At 35.7% G+C, this 19873-nt stretch overlaps 3 protein-coding genes across 3 annotated transcripts in view; 1 reads left to right on the top strand and 2 right to left on the bottom strand.

Annotated features, from left to right (window-relative positions):
* LOC119839445 (UPF0565 protein C2orf69 homolog) overlaps positions 1–7313 on the bottom strand; it is a 9938-nt gene extending 2625 nt beyond the window's left edge. The window contains exons 1-7 of the mRNA XM_038365709.1: positions 7171–7313; positions 4456–4612; positions 4033–4160; positions 2789–2893; positions 1917–2025; positions 1187–1272; positions 328–477 (exon numbers count right to left, since the gene is read on the bottom strand). Of these exons, the coding sequence (XP_038221637.1) occupies positions 328–477; positions 1187–1272; positions 1917–2025; positions 2789–2893; positions 4033–4160; positions 4456–4581 (704 nt within the window). The 5' untranslated portion in view covers positions 4582–4612; positions 7171–7313. The remainder of the gene's footprint in view (positions 1–327; positions 478–1186; positions 1273–1916; positions 2026–2788; positions 2894–4032; positions 4161–4455; positions 4613–7170) is intronic.
* Positions 5800–7142, bottom strand: LOC119838554 (TWiK family of potassium channels protein 7). The gene has a single exon (XM_038364543.1). The coding sequence runs from the start codon at positions 6885–6887 to the stop codon at positions 5817–5819; it is 1071 nt and encodes a 356-aa protein (XP_038220471.1). The 5' UTR covers positions 6888–7142; the 3' UTR covers positions 5800–5816.
* A 292-nt stretch (positions 7314–7605) lies between the features above and the next one.
* On the top strand, positions 7606–19684 carry LOC119839444 (zinc finger protein 260-like). The gene is made up of 9 exons (XM_038365708.1): positions 7606–7746; positions 8167–8552; positions 8903–9004; positions 10096–10554; positions 10944–11031; positions 11062–11213; positions 11498–12270; positions 13110–13252; positions 13674–19684. The coding sequence occupies exons 2-9, from the start codon at positions 8296–8298 to the stop codon at positions 13863–13865; spliced, it is 2166 nt and encodes a 721-aa protein (XP_038221636.1). The 5' UTR covers positions 7606–7746; positions 8167–8295; the 3' UTR covers positions 13866–19684.
* Positions 19685–19873: the final 189 nt, after the last annotated feature.

The raw sequence follows: 19873 nt of genomic DNA, 5'->3' as shown, positions 1-19873 counted from the left end.
TCGAGCACGCTTCGGCACGAGTTGGGCCAGCTCGCCCCGGGGATTTACCACACCCGCACAGAAATAGTAGCATGCTACTGTGTTTCATACGGTGAGGGGGGGAGCCGGAGGCCCGTTTGCTTTTCCTCACCCTTCTTCCAGTCCTTATCTTTATTCCTCTCGTCAACTCTTTCTTCATCTCTTTCCAATTTGAAGTTGGCAATCCATTTGTAGAGGCATAAGGTCTACAATCGATCTTACGCCTCTCCAAATGTTCATGGGCGGTGGAAGCGCTTACCATCAGGCGATCCCCCAGCTCCATTGTCGACTATGATATAAAAAGCTTACCTGCACATGTGCCTGTCCCACGGAGTCAGGGTCTTGGTGTAGTGGAACTCATAGATCAGCTGGTTGAGCACCACGCAGCCCTTGCTGAAGCCGACCAGACTGAGTTTGCTCTTGTCCAGGGTCAGGGTATCCCGCCACCAAAGTGGGGACCTGGGTTTCATGTACAAAATATATACAAAATTTTGAAGCATATTATTATATAAACTTATTCTTTCATACGAAATACAATAATAAATATAAAAATATAAGCTCTGATTTGCGTTTATATCGTTAAATCTCGACTACGGCTGGATCTTGAAATATTTGTTTAAATGGAGATGGTTTAAACAAAGACGCTTTTTTGGATTTTCAGTTTCCTCAATTGATTATAAACATTATGTGAAGTGAATTAGAGAAAATGTAGAGATCAGTGTGAATCAATAATAATTACTCATACAACATAGGAAATACTAATTAAAGACGTACGAATAATATAGCAAAACGGTGGCCTTATCGCTAAGTAGCGATCTCTACCAGGCAACCCTAACAATAAAAAGAAATAAGGCAATGGTGAGCAAAATTTGGGCATTCATTGTAACACTCTTAAATATTCTACTTACATTTACAAAAAGAATAATTACAGTACTCTCCATTCGGGTAAATATTATAAGACTTATGCATAACTGCGTTTTTGCTATTTACCTACTTTAAATTTTACAAAGACTACCAACACCAAAATAACATTACACAATTAAGCAATAAGCAATTCAAGTGTTCAAATATAGCAAGCAATTAGTTTGAAGATTTTTGTTGTTTGATTTAAAAACTAGTGGGTAGTTAAATATCCACCACAACATCCATTGGAACTAAACCTACTCACTGCTTGTGCTCGAGGCTGGTGCCGGCCGCTGCGTCGCATTTCGCGGCGCCGTTTGATTTGCTCTTATTTTCGTTATTACTTGCACCCTGCGGAGAGGTAAATATCATAAAAGCACTAGCTTCCGCCCGTGACTTCGTCCGCGTGGTATAGTCACTTTAGATTCGTTACTTCCTCAATAAATGGGCTGTCTAACACTGAATTTTTCAAATCATAACAATTTTTCAAATCGAACCAGTAGTTTCTGAGATTAATGCTTTCAACCAAACAAACAAACAAACTCTTCAGCTTTATAACATAAATACAAATTTAACTTTAATCTAATTCATCTTTTTTGATTTCAAACAATGTTCCCAAGTACGAATGTTTATTAATTAAGCAAAAGATTGTATCGTATATATAAAGATTCAGAAATACTAAATTATAAAAATTACGAGCATTATTTTACCTACTGTGGGCCAAAATATTTAAAATAAAAGAGATATTCACATTATCTCTTTTATTGTATAATTGAATAATTCTTGTATGTTTGCACACACCATAGAAATTGTTATATTATAATCACTAATTTAATTAAAATATGAAACTCAAAGTCTATTTGTGTTTTATATTATGTATTACTCTTTGTAAATAATGACTGTTTGTTTCTGTAATAAATAAAATAAAAAAATAAAATAAAATTCTTCACTTCAAGTACACACAGATTTTTTGACAAATTTCCCCTAAAGCTTACCTGTTCCTCAATATCCACGTCATCATCAGCATACAGGCCGCACATCACCGCATCGGTCAGCTGCCGTGTTGGCAACTCCTTCACCCGTATGCTTAGCTCTTGCAGCAACCTGCCGCGGAATAACGGACTGGGGTGTAGGCTAGATCCAACCAGTTGTAGATTGGAAATCATTGGACAAGGGAGGCACCAAAACATGATTACACGTTAGCCAATAATTTAAACTGGCGGTCCGCCCCGGCTTCACCCGTGGTACATTTATAGCCTTCCTCAATAAATGGGCTATCTAGTTCCTGAGATTAGTGCGTTCAAGCAAACAAACAAGCAAATTAATTAGTAATTTATTGTCTGTAGATATGGGAAGATCTGACTTTACATGTGTATAGACTATAGACCAATATTAGATTGAACTTATAGGCTACAATTTATTTGAAAATTTTTGAAATTATTTTAAGGGTCCCAACATGGGACAGTAATTAAATGAGTATGAATGTGTCATTGGACAGGTCGTTTAAAATTAATTAATAGAGTATTTGACTAACTTTTGCTTAAATAAATAGTCGACAAAACGTTTGTTTTCTTTCTTTATAATTAGCTGTTTGCCCGCGGCTTCACACGCGATAAATTCGGAGCATTTAATAGACGTTTATATAAACGTTCCTCTTGGATCACTCTATCTATGAAAAAAATCAAAATCTATAGAGAAGTTTCAAGATTTAAACATACACATAAATAGATAGGGATTAGGGACAGACGCGGGAAGCGACTTTGCTATATGCTATGAATTGATAACGAAACAGACAAACAAATAACAAACGGTTGTTGTTAGATACATATTATTATAGATTAGGATGATAAACAGAAATTGCACAAACTTCTCCAAATGGTGCAGCGCGTGGTGCGTGGGCGTGTGGTCGGGCACGCCCGCGTTGTTGCTCGGCACGAAGTTGTCGTAGCAACTGAAGCTCTTGTACTCTATCCTGGAACAACTTACCGCGCTTTCGTTAACGCTGGCTACTCATTGCAGCCGGGATACACGCGAAACTAGGAAATCTATACATATAACCAGCTGACCCAGCAAACGCTGTTCTGCCTTACTCTTATCACTAGGGGTATGAAAATAGATGTTGGCCGATTCTCAGACATACCCAATATGCACACAAAATTTCATAAGAATCGTTCCAGCCGTTGCGGAAGAGTTCGGTAAATAAAATTAGTTTAGTAAGTTTATATATGAGATAAGACAAGAGAGAGAACGTTGAAGTCCACGATATCTGCAGAAAATACGGAAAAAAAGATGTTTTCCTCCATTTTGTACGCGTTTAATGCTCACGCCAACGAATTCGCGGGTACCAGATAGTCTTAAATAAATGGCTTGTGGATTTACGCGGTTACGTGGTTAAAAACTAGCGGAGACAAAAAATCGAATGCATTTGAAAAATATAATTAGAAAAATCCGATATTGAGGCGGAATTCGAACCTGTCTTTCGCCATACCGGGGCGGAGTCTTACCACACGGCCACCCATGATCTCGCCTTAGCTAAACGACTAGTCATAAACACTTGTAATAGATTATACGAATAAAAAAATGAGCTTGAGTTCAGCAATCAAATCGAAGGCAATGCACTGGTTTTAGCATTTACATTGAAACGTTAGTTTAGTTAGTAAATAAAGTTAGTTGGTGTGGTATTTTCTACTGTGTGTGTGTGTGTGGTAGTTTTGCCCGCGGCATCGCACCCGTTAATTTTCAGAAGTTTAATAGATGTTATTATATTTATTTTACCCCTTTTATGAATGAATGAATTAAAAATATCAAAATCTAACGTACCTTACAATAAACAAAAAAAAAAAACATTTCTCCACCGCTAAAATTAAAAATATTATAGGACTTTTCTTTCCTGCTATCAACTAAACTACGAATTCCAGTAGGTTTCCTAAACGCTCGAGTAAATACACATTTAGCATCTTGGCCTCCCATACTATAGGGACGTAAAGGACAGAGAAAGCGACTTTATTTTAAACAATGTAGTGATACCCATATACACCGATGAGTTGGTAATATCTAATACTATTCTTAAAACCCAATTTCCCCCATACACACATAATCGAGAGTACCTACCGCGCCGGTCGCACAACAACGATGTGTTTGGTGGGGAAGTTTTCGCTGAGCATCCGCGCCGTGTTCTCGAGGGACCACTTCACATAGTTCCTGTTATCGCGGTGGGTTTGCATCACTTCCTCGTAATCCTGATAAACGTGTGGATGGAATTCAATGTGTGATTATTGGGTTTAGAATTACAGGAGCTGGGGTTATTGTGTCAGCGCCAGAATGATATGCAACTACACAACAACTTTATAATTTGGCAAATAGGTTTCGGATATAAGAAGCATACTATGTATATACTAAATTGTAATATTTTATATTTGGGTTCTTCATTTATATAAATATGCCAAATTTTCTATCATTTATATCGAATATAAAGTCAGAAATATGTCTGTCCTGCCGCCTACGTATACTAATTTCGCTCTTGATGTAAATCACCTGAACATCACCACCGAAGTACACCAGTGTCTCCGGCATGGGCGGCTTCTGCCTCGCCGGATGGAAGAGTACGTCATTCTCGCGCCCCTCGTGGCCGTTCACGCGACGCAACCGGATCGGCAGCATCGCGCCGCCCCCTACTCGTGATGAAGCATGGCTGGAAAGAGCCTGATATTTCCTGATTCTTGTAGAATTATCTTATAATCTTATTTTACCAGGCAAAAAAGAAAAAAACCATTATAAATAACTGTAACAGTATTCAGGTGAACATTATTGATCAAATGTTGGTTGACAAAATTTCTGGAATATTTTAAATGTTGTCTCTAAACATGACAGAACTTTTAATCATTATTCATTATTTTTCATATTTTATTCATTATTAATTCTACAGCCTGCAGTGCATTATGTTAATAGCCACTCCGCAACATATTAATAAATTTAATTAATTTTCTTCTTTTCAAAGGGGTGGTACATTCTATATTTAATGTTAAGACTTTAGTTATAGGTATAAATTTTTGAGGAATAATTAATTATTCAATGTGTATTATAATGGTTCTTGTCAATTTGTTAATAATTGCAAAGGCACTTCCAGTTTGAGAATATATTTTTTTCCAGTACAATTTTTTTTACAGTTTACTATAAGCTGTAGAATTTGAAACACTTTGAATTATTTCTTATTTAAATGAAATGAAAAATTATAGTAGAGGAAGAAGATATGTATAAAAAAAAACAAAATTACTTTACATGAAAGATAAATAATTTTTATTTTTGTAAGATGTTATAAAATCCAAATCAAAATAAATCAAATTTTAACAGAATTAAATAATAAAAATAGTTGATTATCCACTTAAACTAAGTTAAAGCATGACTTTATAAATTCCTATCTTTACTTTTGCATATATGTATTACAATAAACTCTACTCAATTTTCTTCAAGTTCCTTGAGGCCTTAAGTTCAAAATTAAAAATATCTAAATTAGAATAAAAACATTTTCAAAGGTTAAATACCTTCTTGTTCAAATCAACTCTTGTTGTTACTTAAAAACCTGAATACAAGGTTTTGGAATATTAGCTCGTTATCTGATCCTAAAATTATGAAGCTTTAATTTTTGCTTGTTATTTGTAGTTTTTCAGCGCATTTTCTGCATATGTTACTGCCCTATACTTTTTAACAATTTTATATTTTATATACAAACTTTTTTCTTTAAAATAACACTTGGACATCAATAACACAATTGCATTTATAACAACACAAACCATAGAAAAATGCTTATAAAATGTGATCAGCTTTTAAAAATGCACAGGTCATGGAAAAACCTACTTGAGGTATTTTATAACTACCAAAGAGTTTTTACATATTCTTTATTTAATATTCCTTGTTTGCTTTTGATGATAATACTTAGTGTCATTCATACAAACAGTTATCTTCAATGTGATATCATCTAGGCAGTTCTTTAGCTCCTCTTTCAGCTCCCTAACCTTAACCCTAACATCTTCACACATTAGATTATAACACATGGCCACTAAACCCATTCCAAGTAGAACATAAATGAAATTAATAACCAGCTTCAGATGTGAACCTTCAGCTGAATCTGCAATATTCGCTCCTGGAACAAAGTCACCGAAACCAATCTTGCACAAGCTGATAACACAAAAATATGTTGAGTCCAGGTAGTTCCACTTCTCCCAAGCTCCAAACATTATCGTTCCAGTCAGAATGTAGAAGGAAATAACCCATAGACAAGCTGTTGAAGGAACAGTGATTTTCCTCTTGATCGGTTGGATCTCGCCATCTTCAAGCAACGGGTCATCACGCCGGCTGCACTCATGTGCTGTTATATACAACCATTTAAAAGACTGCGCTAATACCTTCCCCATATTACAGAAGTAGAGCACATATATAGGAATTCCAAAACAAGCGTATGCTATTGACACTACTTTACCCCAAACTGTCTTTGGCACCACATTCCCATAACCAATCATTGTAAATACTGATAAAGAGTACATCAGCGCTGCAGGAAAGGACCATATATCTTCTGGAGTTCTCCCATTATAACCCAAGTGTATTGCCGCGGTTATATTGTTTTGGAAGACCTTTAATACATTGTTACTATTGTACATCCACGCTGTTTGATTCAAAACATTATATCTGTTGGTTATATTCCACAGTTGTTCGACACAACTTCGTCGCCACTGCTTTACATTCTCCAACTGCTCATCAGGGCTATCCTTTTCAATATGCATAAAACTTGCAGCACCTAAAATCGCATAGCAGACTACGAGTGCGCCAACACCTACTTGCGTAAACATAAACGCTATGAATTTCCGTAGGCAATCCTTAATTTTCTCACGCGGATCACTGCCTGTCGATGATGTCGAATCCCTACTCCTAAAAGACCCGTGGCCACTTGAATGTATGTTATGACGCTCCATTGAAATAATGAACTCTTCTTATACTTGATTTAGATTGGTGGTAATATGCGGTTAATACAAACGTTCACACGCATAAGTTATGGTTTATTTCTGGAATTTATTTGGCAAAACGCCAGATGCTATGATTACAAAATATTATGGAGTCCGTGCAATATTTAAGCTTCACACGTATGGAAGGAAATTACGAAAACGATTACAAAAACACTCGTGTAATTTGAAAACGACTAAATATAATGTCTTATTTCTTTAATAATAAATAAAAATATAATTTGTGCGCACTTACCGTAAAGTACTGAAATAACACTTTCTTAATTTATTAATATTTTAAAGATTTGTACTGTATGTATTTACATCATTTTTGTTTACTGTAGCAATTTTTATTTTATTTTACGTTTAATAATTTTTTTCGTGCCGAAAATATTGTTTATCAATAAAAACGCCAAAGTCAATGTCAAATATTTATTTGCTTTAATTTGGATACTTGCATCATTCTTTCATCTTTTCAACAGGTGCTAATCGATGTTTACGTTTCAATTTGAATTACTTAACTCTATGTCGGACATATTTTCAATACGTATTGAAATACAGCTCCTCCTTGTATATAATTTCTCTCTTTTTCTTGAATGCCACGCATAGTTTTGTACAACTATAATCGTGTTAACTATGATTATCCGATTCCGTAGTCATTGATTTCTTCCCACATCTGTCAAAACCAAAAGCAAAATTCACACGTTTTCTTGGCGTTGTTTGTCGTCCGGCGTTACATTTTTTATGGTTTACAAATAATTTTTGATTATTGTAATGTAAAATGTAACGTAGGACTTGTGTTTTTATAAAATAATAAGTTTTGTCCAATTTCGTGAGTATCTATTTAACTATTTGGATTAGAAACATTTTGCTTAATATTATCTAGTACTAAGCCGATAATACATATTTCAGAAGTATTATGTTAAAATTACAATATTATGCTAACGATATGCTATAAAAAGGAAATTTTATTCGATATTCTAATGTGTAAACCAACGATTTCATTGATAAATTGTATATTAAATATCTTATTAACGAGAGGTTTCCAAGGTCGACTATGACGGAACGGAAATCTACAGACTTATAACTTAATAATTAATATACTCTTTGCGTTTAATACAAATCCAATTAAAATAGGTATAGTCAAAAGCAAAAACTGTTATTTTATTTTTCTCTATATGATATGATTTTTATGTCATGAAGCTTATGTACATAATATTATTCGAGTGGTTTAAAATACGACACATTTCAGGACCGGAAAGTAATCAAAATCATGTAGGCGCAAAATTAATAAAAAAATGTATGCAATAGCTCTAACAAAAACTCCCAAATGACAATACCAATAGAAAATTATAAATAAATGGATTGCACATAAATAAAAATGGCTTCAAGCACGCCCAAAACAGATTCAAACTGGAGTATCCTTAAATTGACCACAATAGACTTGGTTGGTGGGATTTATTGTAACATTTGCAATGAAACATTTGGAAACAAAAGGGAATATGACGCTCATTATATTAAACATACAGGAAATAAAGACATTCTGTACACTTGTGTGATATGTCGGAAAGAGGTTGCGGGCTATCCTAGCTTCCGAGGCCACTGTTATACCAGCCATGTCATCAAGGGACGATACAAGTAAGTAACTTTTTTTTCTAGTATTTGTTACTCACAAGACCCAATTTATACCGTGATAAAATGCTTTAGATATTAGGTAAAGCACTTATTTTGGTTTTAAAGGCAATCGGGCCATTCAAAATGATCCAGGAAAATAGGAAATCATTGATTTCTTCCCACATCTTCTTAGGAAAACATAAAACATTGCCAAAGCCAAGCTATAAACAGATATAGAATAAGTAACAGATGGAACCTATAATTTATCTCAAGGTTTTATCCAATGCATGAAAAAACAACTTTGATAGTACTAAATTGAGAGTATATGACGTGGTTTCTATTAATTTGACTTATAACGCAATATTAATTTACAGATGCGATAGCTGTGAAAAATTCTTCTCCAAACTGCCAGCACTTCAGTATCATGTCAAAATTATGCATCCAAAGAGTTTTCGATGCTCCACATGCAAAAAGAAGTAAGTGTCTTCATCCTTAATTTGTAACTTTATTTCCACTGCACATAATTATGACTGAAAAGATCATCAAAGTGATATAGGTAGAATAAATTCAGTTTAATAGTTATTATTAATTATTTTATCAGTTACAATACTTAATAGTAGAAACACTCTACAAGTTCAAGAATTAATAAATACTAGCCGTAACCCACAGCATTACCCATGTGGTACCCAGGTTAAAAGTAGCCTATGTCCTAATCCATACTCAAATATACCTCTGTGTTTATCAAATTTCATACAGATATGACAAGCTGATTTCACATAGAAGTAACAAACATTGATGCGTCCATTCATGCAAACTTTGGGCATTTATAATATTAGACGGTTTTTTATTTTTATTTTTCTCAATTTCAAAAATTACGACAATTATGTACCAAGATGCATTAATGGCGCGTCATAACAACATTATTATAAATTGTTTACGTAAAAATACATGATAGAAAGTATTTGGAAAATCTTATCATATGTCAAGGGCCAAGAAGGCTAGGGCATAGAGATAAACTTATTTATAATATTTAAGGCATATCAGTTTTAAATAATTTACTTGTATGAGTATTTGTAATTCATTTGAGTTGTAAATAACAAATGATTTTTATTGAATGAATAAATCAGTTATGCTATGGTTTGGCGATATATAATAAAAATGATAGATGATAGATGTTATCATAAACAATTATCATTCTGAACCTGTCTTTTATCAATATGTTAGAGATATCCATACTTCTATACTATAATTATGGTATAAAAAAAAATGAGAAGGTCATATTGTTCATATTTTTTGCCCTTCAGATTAAGATATTAGTAGTAAATTACAACATCAGAAATCCCAATACCGCATTTCCTACAATTTAAGATTAACCTTAGACAATTTATCGATATCATCACGCCATCCACCAAACCATCGCATCCACCAATATTGAAACCTATACAATATTGTACCTCATGCATAACATTAGGTAAGGTACCTTACCTTATATTAATCTGATGCGCTTGATTAAATTTCAAAATCCCCTCTTGGGCTCCTCTACTATAATTATACATAACATTCACAGGTTTCCTACAAAGAAAGAGTTGCGTTTGCACGAAGTCATACACACGGACAGCACTGGTCCAATCTCATGCGTGTCATGTCAAAAAGATATCAGCTCGATGGATATATGCAAGAAACATGTCGATCAACACTTGTCGTTCATATACACGTGCCCAATTTGTGAGGAAAATATACCGTCGAAAGAAAACTCAGCGGATCACCTGAGAAAACACTTTGGTAACGTCAGCTCAGACACAGAGGTGGATGTGGACCCGGATGAAATGATAGAACAGCTCGGGGCGGTGTCTTGTATATTCTGTTCGATGATTTGTAAGAATCGTGTGGAGTTCGACGCGCACTTCTCGTGCGAACACGGCGACGAAGATATCGTGTACTCTTGTATCGTGTGCGGGAGGCAGTTCGACAAATACTCATTGTTCCGTGCGCATATTAACAACCACTTCACGAACAATCGATTTGAGTGAGTCCATTTGAAAAATATTTCTATAGATTTTTTTTTTAAACCATTGTCTAGTAATACTAATATTTTACTCTTCACTGTGCTAATTTCCAGTAGCTGTTGGCACTGGTATCGTACGAGTTGTAGAATATATAAAAAAAAAACCTTTTTTTAAAGGTTTTTAATGCTTTCTTAAATTTTTTAAGTTATTTATTTTGTAAAAAAACAGATCACCTTAAACATATGACTGACTGGCGACAAAGCGACTTTAACATTCTATGAGCATGTTTGGTCAAGTAATGAAACGATGTGAAAATATACGTGAAGTTATATCCTTGTACACAAGCAACTGTCAATTATACAATAGCAATCCAATATTCGCTGGCGTCTACAACATAAACCCCAATCAGATGCGACGTGTGCCACGCGTCGTACCCGCGGCTGGCGGCGCTCGTGTCGCACATGGCGGCGTGCGCGGCGGGCGGGGGCGGGGGCGGGGGCGGCGCGGGCGGGGCGGGCGGCGGCGGCGGGGCGGGCGGCGCGGGCGGGCGGCGCGCCAAGCTGTTCGCGTGCCCGCGCTGCTCGCACCGCTACGGCACGGAGCCGCGCCTGCGCGACCACCTGCGCGCCGCGCACGCGCTGCACGCGCGCCGCTGTCTCGAGCCGGCCTGCGGGAAAGTGTGAGTTGGCGGGTCTTGCTCGAACCGGGTTTCAGGGGAAAATGTGATTAATTGAGACTGGTTGGGCTTTTTTTATTTAAGTTAAAAAATACCCAATTTGATATATATTTTTTGTTTTATAAATTGAAATATCACGTGTGTGGATCTGTTTCTGACTTTGACCAATTTACATCTTTGAAGTTATTCTATTTTCTTTGTTATTTAGCGATTAAATATAAGTTTCAAATTATCACGATAGCTTTTATGAATATCAAAGTCATCCAATCATATCTCTGCCCGTTCAGTTTCGACAAACTTCGCGACATGGTGGTGCACCAACGCCAGCACCACTCCAACATACAGAACTGGTGCCGCCAGTGTGGCCAGCTGTTCACCTCGCTAGTTTCCTGCGAGCAGCACCTCGACGTCCACAAGAAGACCATCTTCCCCTGCCCCGTCTGCAACAAGAGCTACGGAGAGAAATATCTCCTCTTCAGACATCTGCCGCAACACTTCGAAACGGTCCTGCACCTGTGCAAAGTCTGTGGAAAAGTCTACAACGCCAAAAATCGTCTAATCGAACATTTAAACTCGCATTCGGATACCAAAATTCACAGTTGCACCTACTGTCCCAAGACGTTCCCCAAATTGTGGGCGCTGCAACAGCATCTCAACACGCACACGGGGTTGAAGCCTAACAAGTGTCAAATATGCGATAAAGCCTTCTCGAGCTATCCCAATTGGCGCAAGCACATGTTGCGATTGCATACAGTCAGCTCGCAGAGATCGATTGAAATAGACGAGAAAAACTCGAGGAACAACGAAAATAACGCTGTCAAATTTCATTTCAATGAGGGTAGTCCAGTGAAATCCGTAACAGATAACCCCGCAGTTGTAAACAATACAGTCATTCAGAATAGAGATAACTGGGATGAATTCGTGTTCTACGACCAAGATGACTCCGAGATCAGTATGGAGTCGGAGAGCATTGATCAAGTTATCGAAAAGGAATTACAGTTGTTTGGGAGCCAAGAGCAGAACACGGATTATAAGACTATGCCGATTGATATACCACTTGGTGAGTATTTATGTAAGCAGGTACTATGACGTCTTAAAGTAGCATGAACTTAACATGAATGTATTTTCAATCTGGGAAAGTGCTGGCGCTAGGGAACTTATCCATCACATCATCCACATCTCTTTTAATTTTTAGTTTTATAGCATTGAAATGCTTTGCAAATGAGAAATTTTGAAAGAAAAGAAAAACATTCGATCACGAGGCGGATTCGAACCCGTGTTTTTTGTGAAACCGTAGCAACGCCTAGCCTCTCGGCCACCCGTTTCCCGCCACAGTAATCGAATTTCTTCTACTCTTTCGGCCTAGGGGGCACCCCACGTTATCCATCTCTGTTTATTTTTTCCTCACATTGGATTTCCTGCTTATCTTCACTATATCTGCTTTACGATGTCATAGTAACCCCTCGAGTGTTTGTAGATACTGTAGTAAAATGAATTTTGTTTGTTTTCTTTGAACTGAACTCACACAGAAATGGTTTAGGTGAAAATTGGTAAATTTACCAAAAAAAAATACCTAATGCAATAGCACCACAACTAACAATATAGATTTAAAAGATATAGAAGTATTCTTAAACAAATGACAATATTAAGTGTGATTGTTATCCTATCCTATCCTACTAATATATAAGTGGGTAAGATGGATGTATATGTATGTGTATGTTTGTTACTCTTTCACACAAAAATTACTGAACTGATTGCAGTGAACGTAGATAACTTTACAACTGGAATAACACAGCCAACTTTTATCCCGATATTCGTACGGGATACAGACTTACGCGGGTGAAATCGCGGGGCGCAGCTAGTTGTTTATAATTACAATACATACTTTTTTGCACATAGCCTGTCCACCAGAAACAACGTCAAGCATCCTCCAATCAGAAGCCATCGTCCCGCTGGAGTACGGGCCTGAGTTCAGTTCCACCAACCTGGACGAGTACATTCTGCCACACATCGACCCATTGCTCACTATTAGGAATGACCAGGTAATACTTAATAATTTTATAATATCATTATTTTTTAATTTTTTTCTTCTCTCAATGCAGTAGCATTGTGGATGTTGATTGGTTCTTAAGACAAATTTAAATTATAGATTATCTGACTTTGATATTGCAAAGAATATTAAACTTTATACATTATGTGATTACCAAAAACTAAGTTATATAACTAACTTATATTATGTATCAATCAGAAATATACTAATGCTCTTAGTAATCAGTAGTCACCTAAGTTTCCTCATGGCCACCTTGCCAAGTAAATTTTTTGGTCATGTAAATTAGCTGATAAGTCTAATGCATCACTACAGTTAAATAATCACAAGACGAAATATTTTCTGTAGAAATGGCAGAGATGAGACCGCCATTGCAATTGTGTGCAATAAAAATAAAAAAATACCAAAATTTGCAGGTACTCCCCACACAAGAGACGGACTACATGGCAATCGAGAGCGACCTGCAAACAACGAAGGCCACCAGGTTCTCAGAGCTGGAGACCAGCTTCGACCACAAGTGGGAACCGCCCATGATCACTAAGGTGTTCCCCGACTACTACAGCTATGATGAGGCAAGCCGGATAACTGTTAATGCGGATATATTTTAATCAGTTGTTGTTTATAGTCGGAACGGTCTTCGTCGGTACGTGCTGTTGTTATGTTGTGGTGCTACAGATTCCATAGATTATAGATCCATAGATTATACTAGGTTATGTTGTTGGGAAGTCTTTTTTTTTTTTTTTTTTGTAATACTAAATACATATACAATAGAGTATGTTATCATTATAGACACAGTGTGAGGATACTTTTTATACATGTTGTTCAATTTACAGTACAATAGACTTTTAATAGATACCATTTGTGTTAGGCCCTTGATGTTTTATTGATTATTTTAACATATTTTATAGCGACCAGTTATAGTTGTTTATACTTGTTGTAATCCGCATCCATATAATAAGAAATATTACTGCCATTTTATATCGATTGTTGTTAATATATTAAATAGTAATATAATACTATACCACTGCCATGCACTTGTTACGAATATCCGTGAGACCGAACAGAGATCGTTTCGACCCATCCATATAGCTACCTCATGCAGTAACACTGTACCTCACTAATCTATGTATTATTGTATTTTATAATATACATTTTTAACATATATCCCACCAGACTAAGACATATATATACATATAGAATTACGCTACCTCATTTAATTTAAGTATTTCGCTTTGCACCTTTAAAATAATATAAAAAAAACATTCGAAAAAATTACACAAAATTGTGTTGTATAAAAAATGTATGGAATTTTTTGTCTCGCGTGAAAGTCGAGAGTGAGTGCTTTGTATTTTGAGTTTTTTTTATTGATTTTTTATGTTTTCGCTCGATGTGACGATACTCGGTTTTTTAAAAGATAAAAAAAAATAACAAAAAAAAGCTTTGGTACTGTTTGTAATAAGAAAATAATAGGAAAAAATCTAAATAATATAAGTAATATTGTAACAGATATAAAAAAAAATTCAGTGTCATGTTGTACAAAATGCCTCTGTAGCAAAATCGTGTCATCTCGCTTTAACTTACGTGTCGTGCATGCTTAGAGCGAGATGGCATGATTGTTTATAACAAACATCAAACTACAAAGTTGCGTTTTGGTACTCCGTCTCTTTCTGGCCCCTTTCCAATGAGTGGTTTAGAGAGAGACGCAACTAGGTGTATAAGTTGCACGGCGGTCAGTCAAGCGAAAACCTTAAGGCATAATTTCCAAAGTGTTTAGGCTAAGTATCTTTGGTGGAAAAGCTTTTGTATATATTTGGTACGTTTTACGGCACTTTTAATCTGCATTTTAATTATTGCTTTAGTTGATGACGTCGCTGGTCCAACGAGAACTAATTATTTATGTGTCCTATACAAATATTTTACTTCGTGCCAAATTTCTAATCTTAGTTTTAAGTGGGGATTTGATGTTCTCAAACATTCAACGAATAATTTTATTTTATAATATAACATTTTTTATCGACTCGTTTGTCAGTCATTACTTCATTATATAGCTGAGGCTCCATGGACGAAGGCGGTGAAGAAATATCGAATTTTCTCGAACCAGCGGCGGTATTTTCGTGCATTTCAATTTCGATTCCTTTTTTATTATAATTTTATTGAAAGTTGCGATGCAAAGCGTCGTGATTTTAGTGTAAGTGAATCGATAGTGCTGTGATATTTTTATGTATATTTAGTGGTTTAAGTGTAGGGAGTGAGTACAAATACGTACGATCGGCATCCGTATCGCGTCTCGGTTCTATTACAATATCGAATTTAGATCGCAGCCCCTTCGAATATGCTGTCCGGAATAAGGACGCATCCACCTTTACGCATATGGTCTTCATCGACAACTATCTTTACTTAAATGTAACTGAAAGGAAGATTTCTCAAGCCATGTGCGCTCAAAATTCTGAAAAATAATACTACAAATTAGCCTGCAAACCTGCAAGGCAGTAAGAGATACAAAGGAAAAAAAATATTATATAAGAGGAATTTAACTCCGAAATATATTTTCGAGAGAGTAATTATTTACAAATATACGGCAAAGGAGTCTTAGTGGTAATCGTATCCAAAGACTGTAATGTATTTATAAGTTCCGCGAACTTAAGTGAAAATCGGTGTGAAAAATATGTCAGATGTGCGAAAAATATCAAATCATACGATGTAGCTTGAATATTGGCTTGAAAGGTACAGACGCAAGACACCTGGCGGTCGTCGAGGGGCGGGTACTGACTGTTTGTGACAGTGTTACAGATCCACGGAAGACAGCTTGTGGAGTATTTTTGTATTCAGAAATAACGTTTGACCTTTTATGGTGAGATCTACGTGAATTTGTAATACTTTGTCGAAGAAAGAGTCTCTGAAGAACTCTCCGTGTTGGTTGAGAACTATATCTAAAAAGTAGATATTGATTGCTATTTAGCAGCTAGTGTCCAATGCTTGGTGGACACGTGTATCTTCCCCACGTACGATCGCAGGCTGTAATCGAGATAACAAATCTGGTGTTAAACGATTCGACATACGCATGAGCCATACGCCATGCTTCTAAAAATTACAAAATTCAAAACTTCTCGAACATTCGATGCGTCGATTTCGAAAAGTTTCCAAAGCTGCGCTGTGAGGAAGTTCATTTTTATGAATAAACAGCGCAGTACTGTAGCTTAACAAAATGCACTGCGGCGTTTACTGTAAAAAAAAGAAAAAAAAAAGCGTTTAGATTGTCTGTGTTTTGTGCGATTTGTCATTTCGAAATTTAAAATTATGGACTCAATTAAATAGCTAAATAAAACTCGACGTCGCGGTGTATTTTGTCCATTGCGACAGTTAGGCTCGGTTTCACTGGGCAAAGAGTTTGCGTATGATTTATCTGTGGTACTTTTGGTGAGCAATTTCGATGACTATTACTTGATTTGTTGATTCGATGCAAACAGGCAAGCGGCATTTTACTGTTGTATAGAAAGTCATAGTAGAAGTCTATGTATCGTTATTGGGGTTCAATTTTGCGTGTAAATTATACACCATCTGATTGCTTTGGCTCCGCCTATATTGTGATAATTGACATGCAAAATTGAACTTTACTTCTACCCAAACAGATTCGTTATTGTAGAAGCCGCTGCGTTGCGTCAAAACGGTACCGAAGGACGCGTTATGTATGGATAAGATTTCGAAGTCTTAATAAACGGTTTTGGGCTCGTGAAGTAAATATCCGCAAACTTTTTGGCCAGTGGGATCGCGCCGCAGATAGCTTACATACATGATGTTAGTTATATACCTCAATGTAATAGTACTTATGCAAAATTATCTTATATTCATTATAGACTTACCGTTTCTATGTGTATTTCGTCGCAAAGGGAACAAGGTGGTATGAAATTTTTCATTATATATATTATAGTATGGTATATACAGGTATTATATTGTTTATCTGATATATATTTTTGATATGATTACTTGTTATTGTGTTAAGTAATATAAAATAGATTATATTTTAGAGTTTACACTTCGAACAAGGCCTCAAGTTGTATAATTAAGTTGTTTATTGAACAGAAATATTTGTATCGTTCTTTGTCTTAGTGACAAATTCACATATTTTAATGACAACACTGTAATTATGAATATAGATATTGTTAAATACGAGAAGCACCAAAACCAGTGACCCAACGTTAATACATAGTTTAAATTGTGCATGTTAATTTACTGTTTTAATATATTGGGCTAAAACTAGACTTGTAACAAACGGTATGTGTGGAATTATCCTTTGCATAAATGATTGCACCCATTAAATATTTGGACTCTTGCATAATATATCATCAAGTCAAAATATCTTTAAAACTATTTTCCCTTACCCCAGATTAGTTCTAAAATACTCTTATAAAAAGTACCTACTAGGCCGTTACTTTAGTTAAGTTCCGATACCTCATAGTGATTTGGCTCCATAAATGTATGAGAAATTCTAAATTGTAACCTTTGCGACCATAAATGTCCCTAGCTCTTAGGTATTAGGTTAGAATCGATCACAGGGTATTGTGGTTCTATTTTACGGATGTGTTATAAACCTCGATATGTAAGCGTTGCCTCCGATCAGGTCGGTTCACAATACTACCCCAATACCCGCCACGTGTAATAAATTAGTCGACTAAATCTGTGTAACATTAAGGTCCGGACCGGGTTTACGAGCTATGTGCGTTTATCGTTTGTTAGTGTGATTAGGGCAGGATTCATGGATTGGCTGTATAAATAAGACAATATCTCTGGAAGATAAATTAGGTTGGTGTTTGGGAGGATATAGTCATTCTAGTCTTGGATAGAACGAGATTTTCGTGATTTAGTAAAGAAGAGGACTGTGTTTTGCTGTTTGGTCTATTTTTAGTTCTGTTCATATCAACTCATATGATGGTCAATTGAAGGGAGATTTGGAAAACTTCTGGAATTGTAGCATACTTGCCTCGTCAAACCCGGTCTCAGCGTATACATGTAGTAAGCAGTTTTTTTTAATTATACATAGAGCTTCTAAATTATCGCATAATAAGTGTAAGATTTTTCAATTATTGTGTCGAATCTAATTTTATGTCATTTTATTTGTAGTCCTTGTCTTTGGATTAAAAATGTCTTATTGCATAATACTAAGGTACCTATACAAAGATATTTTCAAATTTTTCTAAGCTCTTTATTGGCATAATATTTAATAAAGGACTACTTCGGTGTTTTAATGATATTCAATATTCATGTTTTAAAATAGATTTCGAAATTGTAAATAGGTGTCTCTGTTTTGTGTAACCTCCTTCCGTGAACTATAAATTTAAGCTTAATGTTCCAAATACTGTAAAGCGCGGTCTATTATAAATTATAATAATTAATAATCAGTTATGATTTATATTCGATATTTATTTTTTAAATACCACGAGTCAAGTGGGCTTTTTTTTTTACGACGCTGATTATTGCTTTTTGGTGTTTTATTTTTGACGATAATTTTTCGCTATTTTTTATAATTATTTTATTTTGTGTTGTTTTATTGTATGTTGTTGCTAAGCGACGCTCAAATTAAGAAAAATAACAGAGACGTCGTTTGGCGGACGTTAATTACACCGTGTTTATCTCGAATAAGGTACTGTCAATATGAGCTACCATTTCAAAGCTTCTTAACAATGTGATAAAATGCCACATTATAAAGAGATTGGAGACGATGGCAGATTATGGTTGCTAGTTTTGTCGGTGACAAGAAAATTGCCAACTGCAAACCTATGGTGCTTTCCAGTTTTATATGGTCATCGGCAAATAACTTGACATTAATGGACCCGACTACGCATTTACGGAGACCCATATACTTTTCCTTACCCTTCCCAGTCCCTTCCTCTATCCCTCCTCCTTCCTCCCTTAAACCCTTTCCAATTTATAGTCGGCAATCTATTTGTAGAGGCGTAAAGTCTGCAATCGACCCTACGCCTCTCCAAATGTTCATGGGCGGTGGTAGCGCTTACCATCAGGCGACCCACCAGCTCCATCGCCGACGATGACATAAAAAACTGAAATTTCGCGTTTTGTTATAAGTCGACTCGTTGCTACAGTAACCTCTGCGAAGTCACCATCCATTTCAATGTCCAAGATATTTGCGGAGAATCTATAAGCTACCAATGACGCCCATATTATCCTAATCTCCATAGACGGATCGCAAACAGCTTTACAGTATAGTTACTACGTATCGAACTACCTCCGCAGTAATGCATGCCTCCATTATTACACTAAATATAGTTTTGTTATATTTTATACGTTATCAGATAATATAGGAGCATAGGTTTACATGGTTATTATGAATGTATGCATGTTTTCAGTTAATGTAGGAAACTCAATCTGAAATGTATGAACCATATTTGACGTAATAAACAATCTGGCTAGATCGGGCCTTTTATTTATAGTCCCTTAATGTGTAAGCCAATTAGTTAAGAAGCATTAATCCTAAGACTTAGCAGTAAGATGGTTTTTGTTGTAATCGTATTAGTGCTAACGATATACTGAATTTCTGGACAAATGTTAATTTGTATGTGTTGAAAAACCTCACAAATGTTGAACGAATTAAGACACATTT

This window comes from Zerene cesonia, chromosome 3, assembly GCF_012273895.1.
Source record: "Zerene cesonia ecotype Mississippi chromosome 3, Zerene_cesonia_1.1, whole genome shotgun sequence".
NCBI classification, from domain to species: domain Eukaryota; kingdom Metazoa; phylum Arthropoda; class Insecta; order Lepidoptera; family Pieridae; genus Zerene; species Zerene cesonia.
This window is presented reverse-complemented; position numbering and strand designations above follow the sequence as displayed.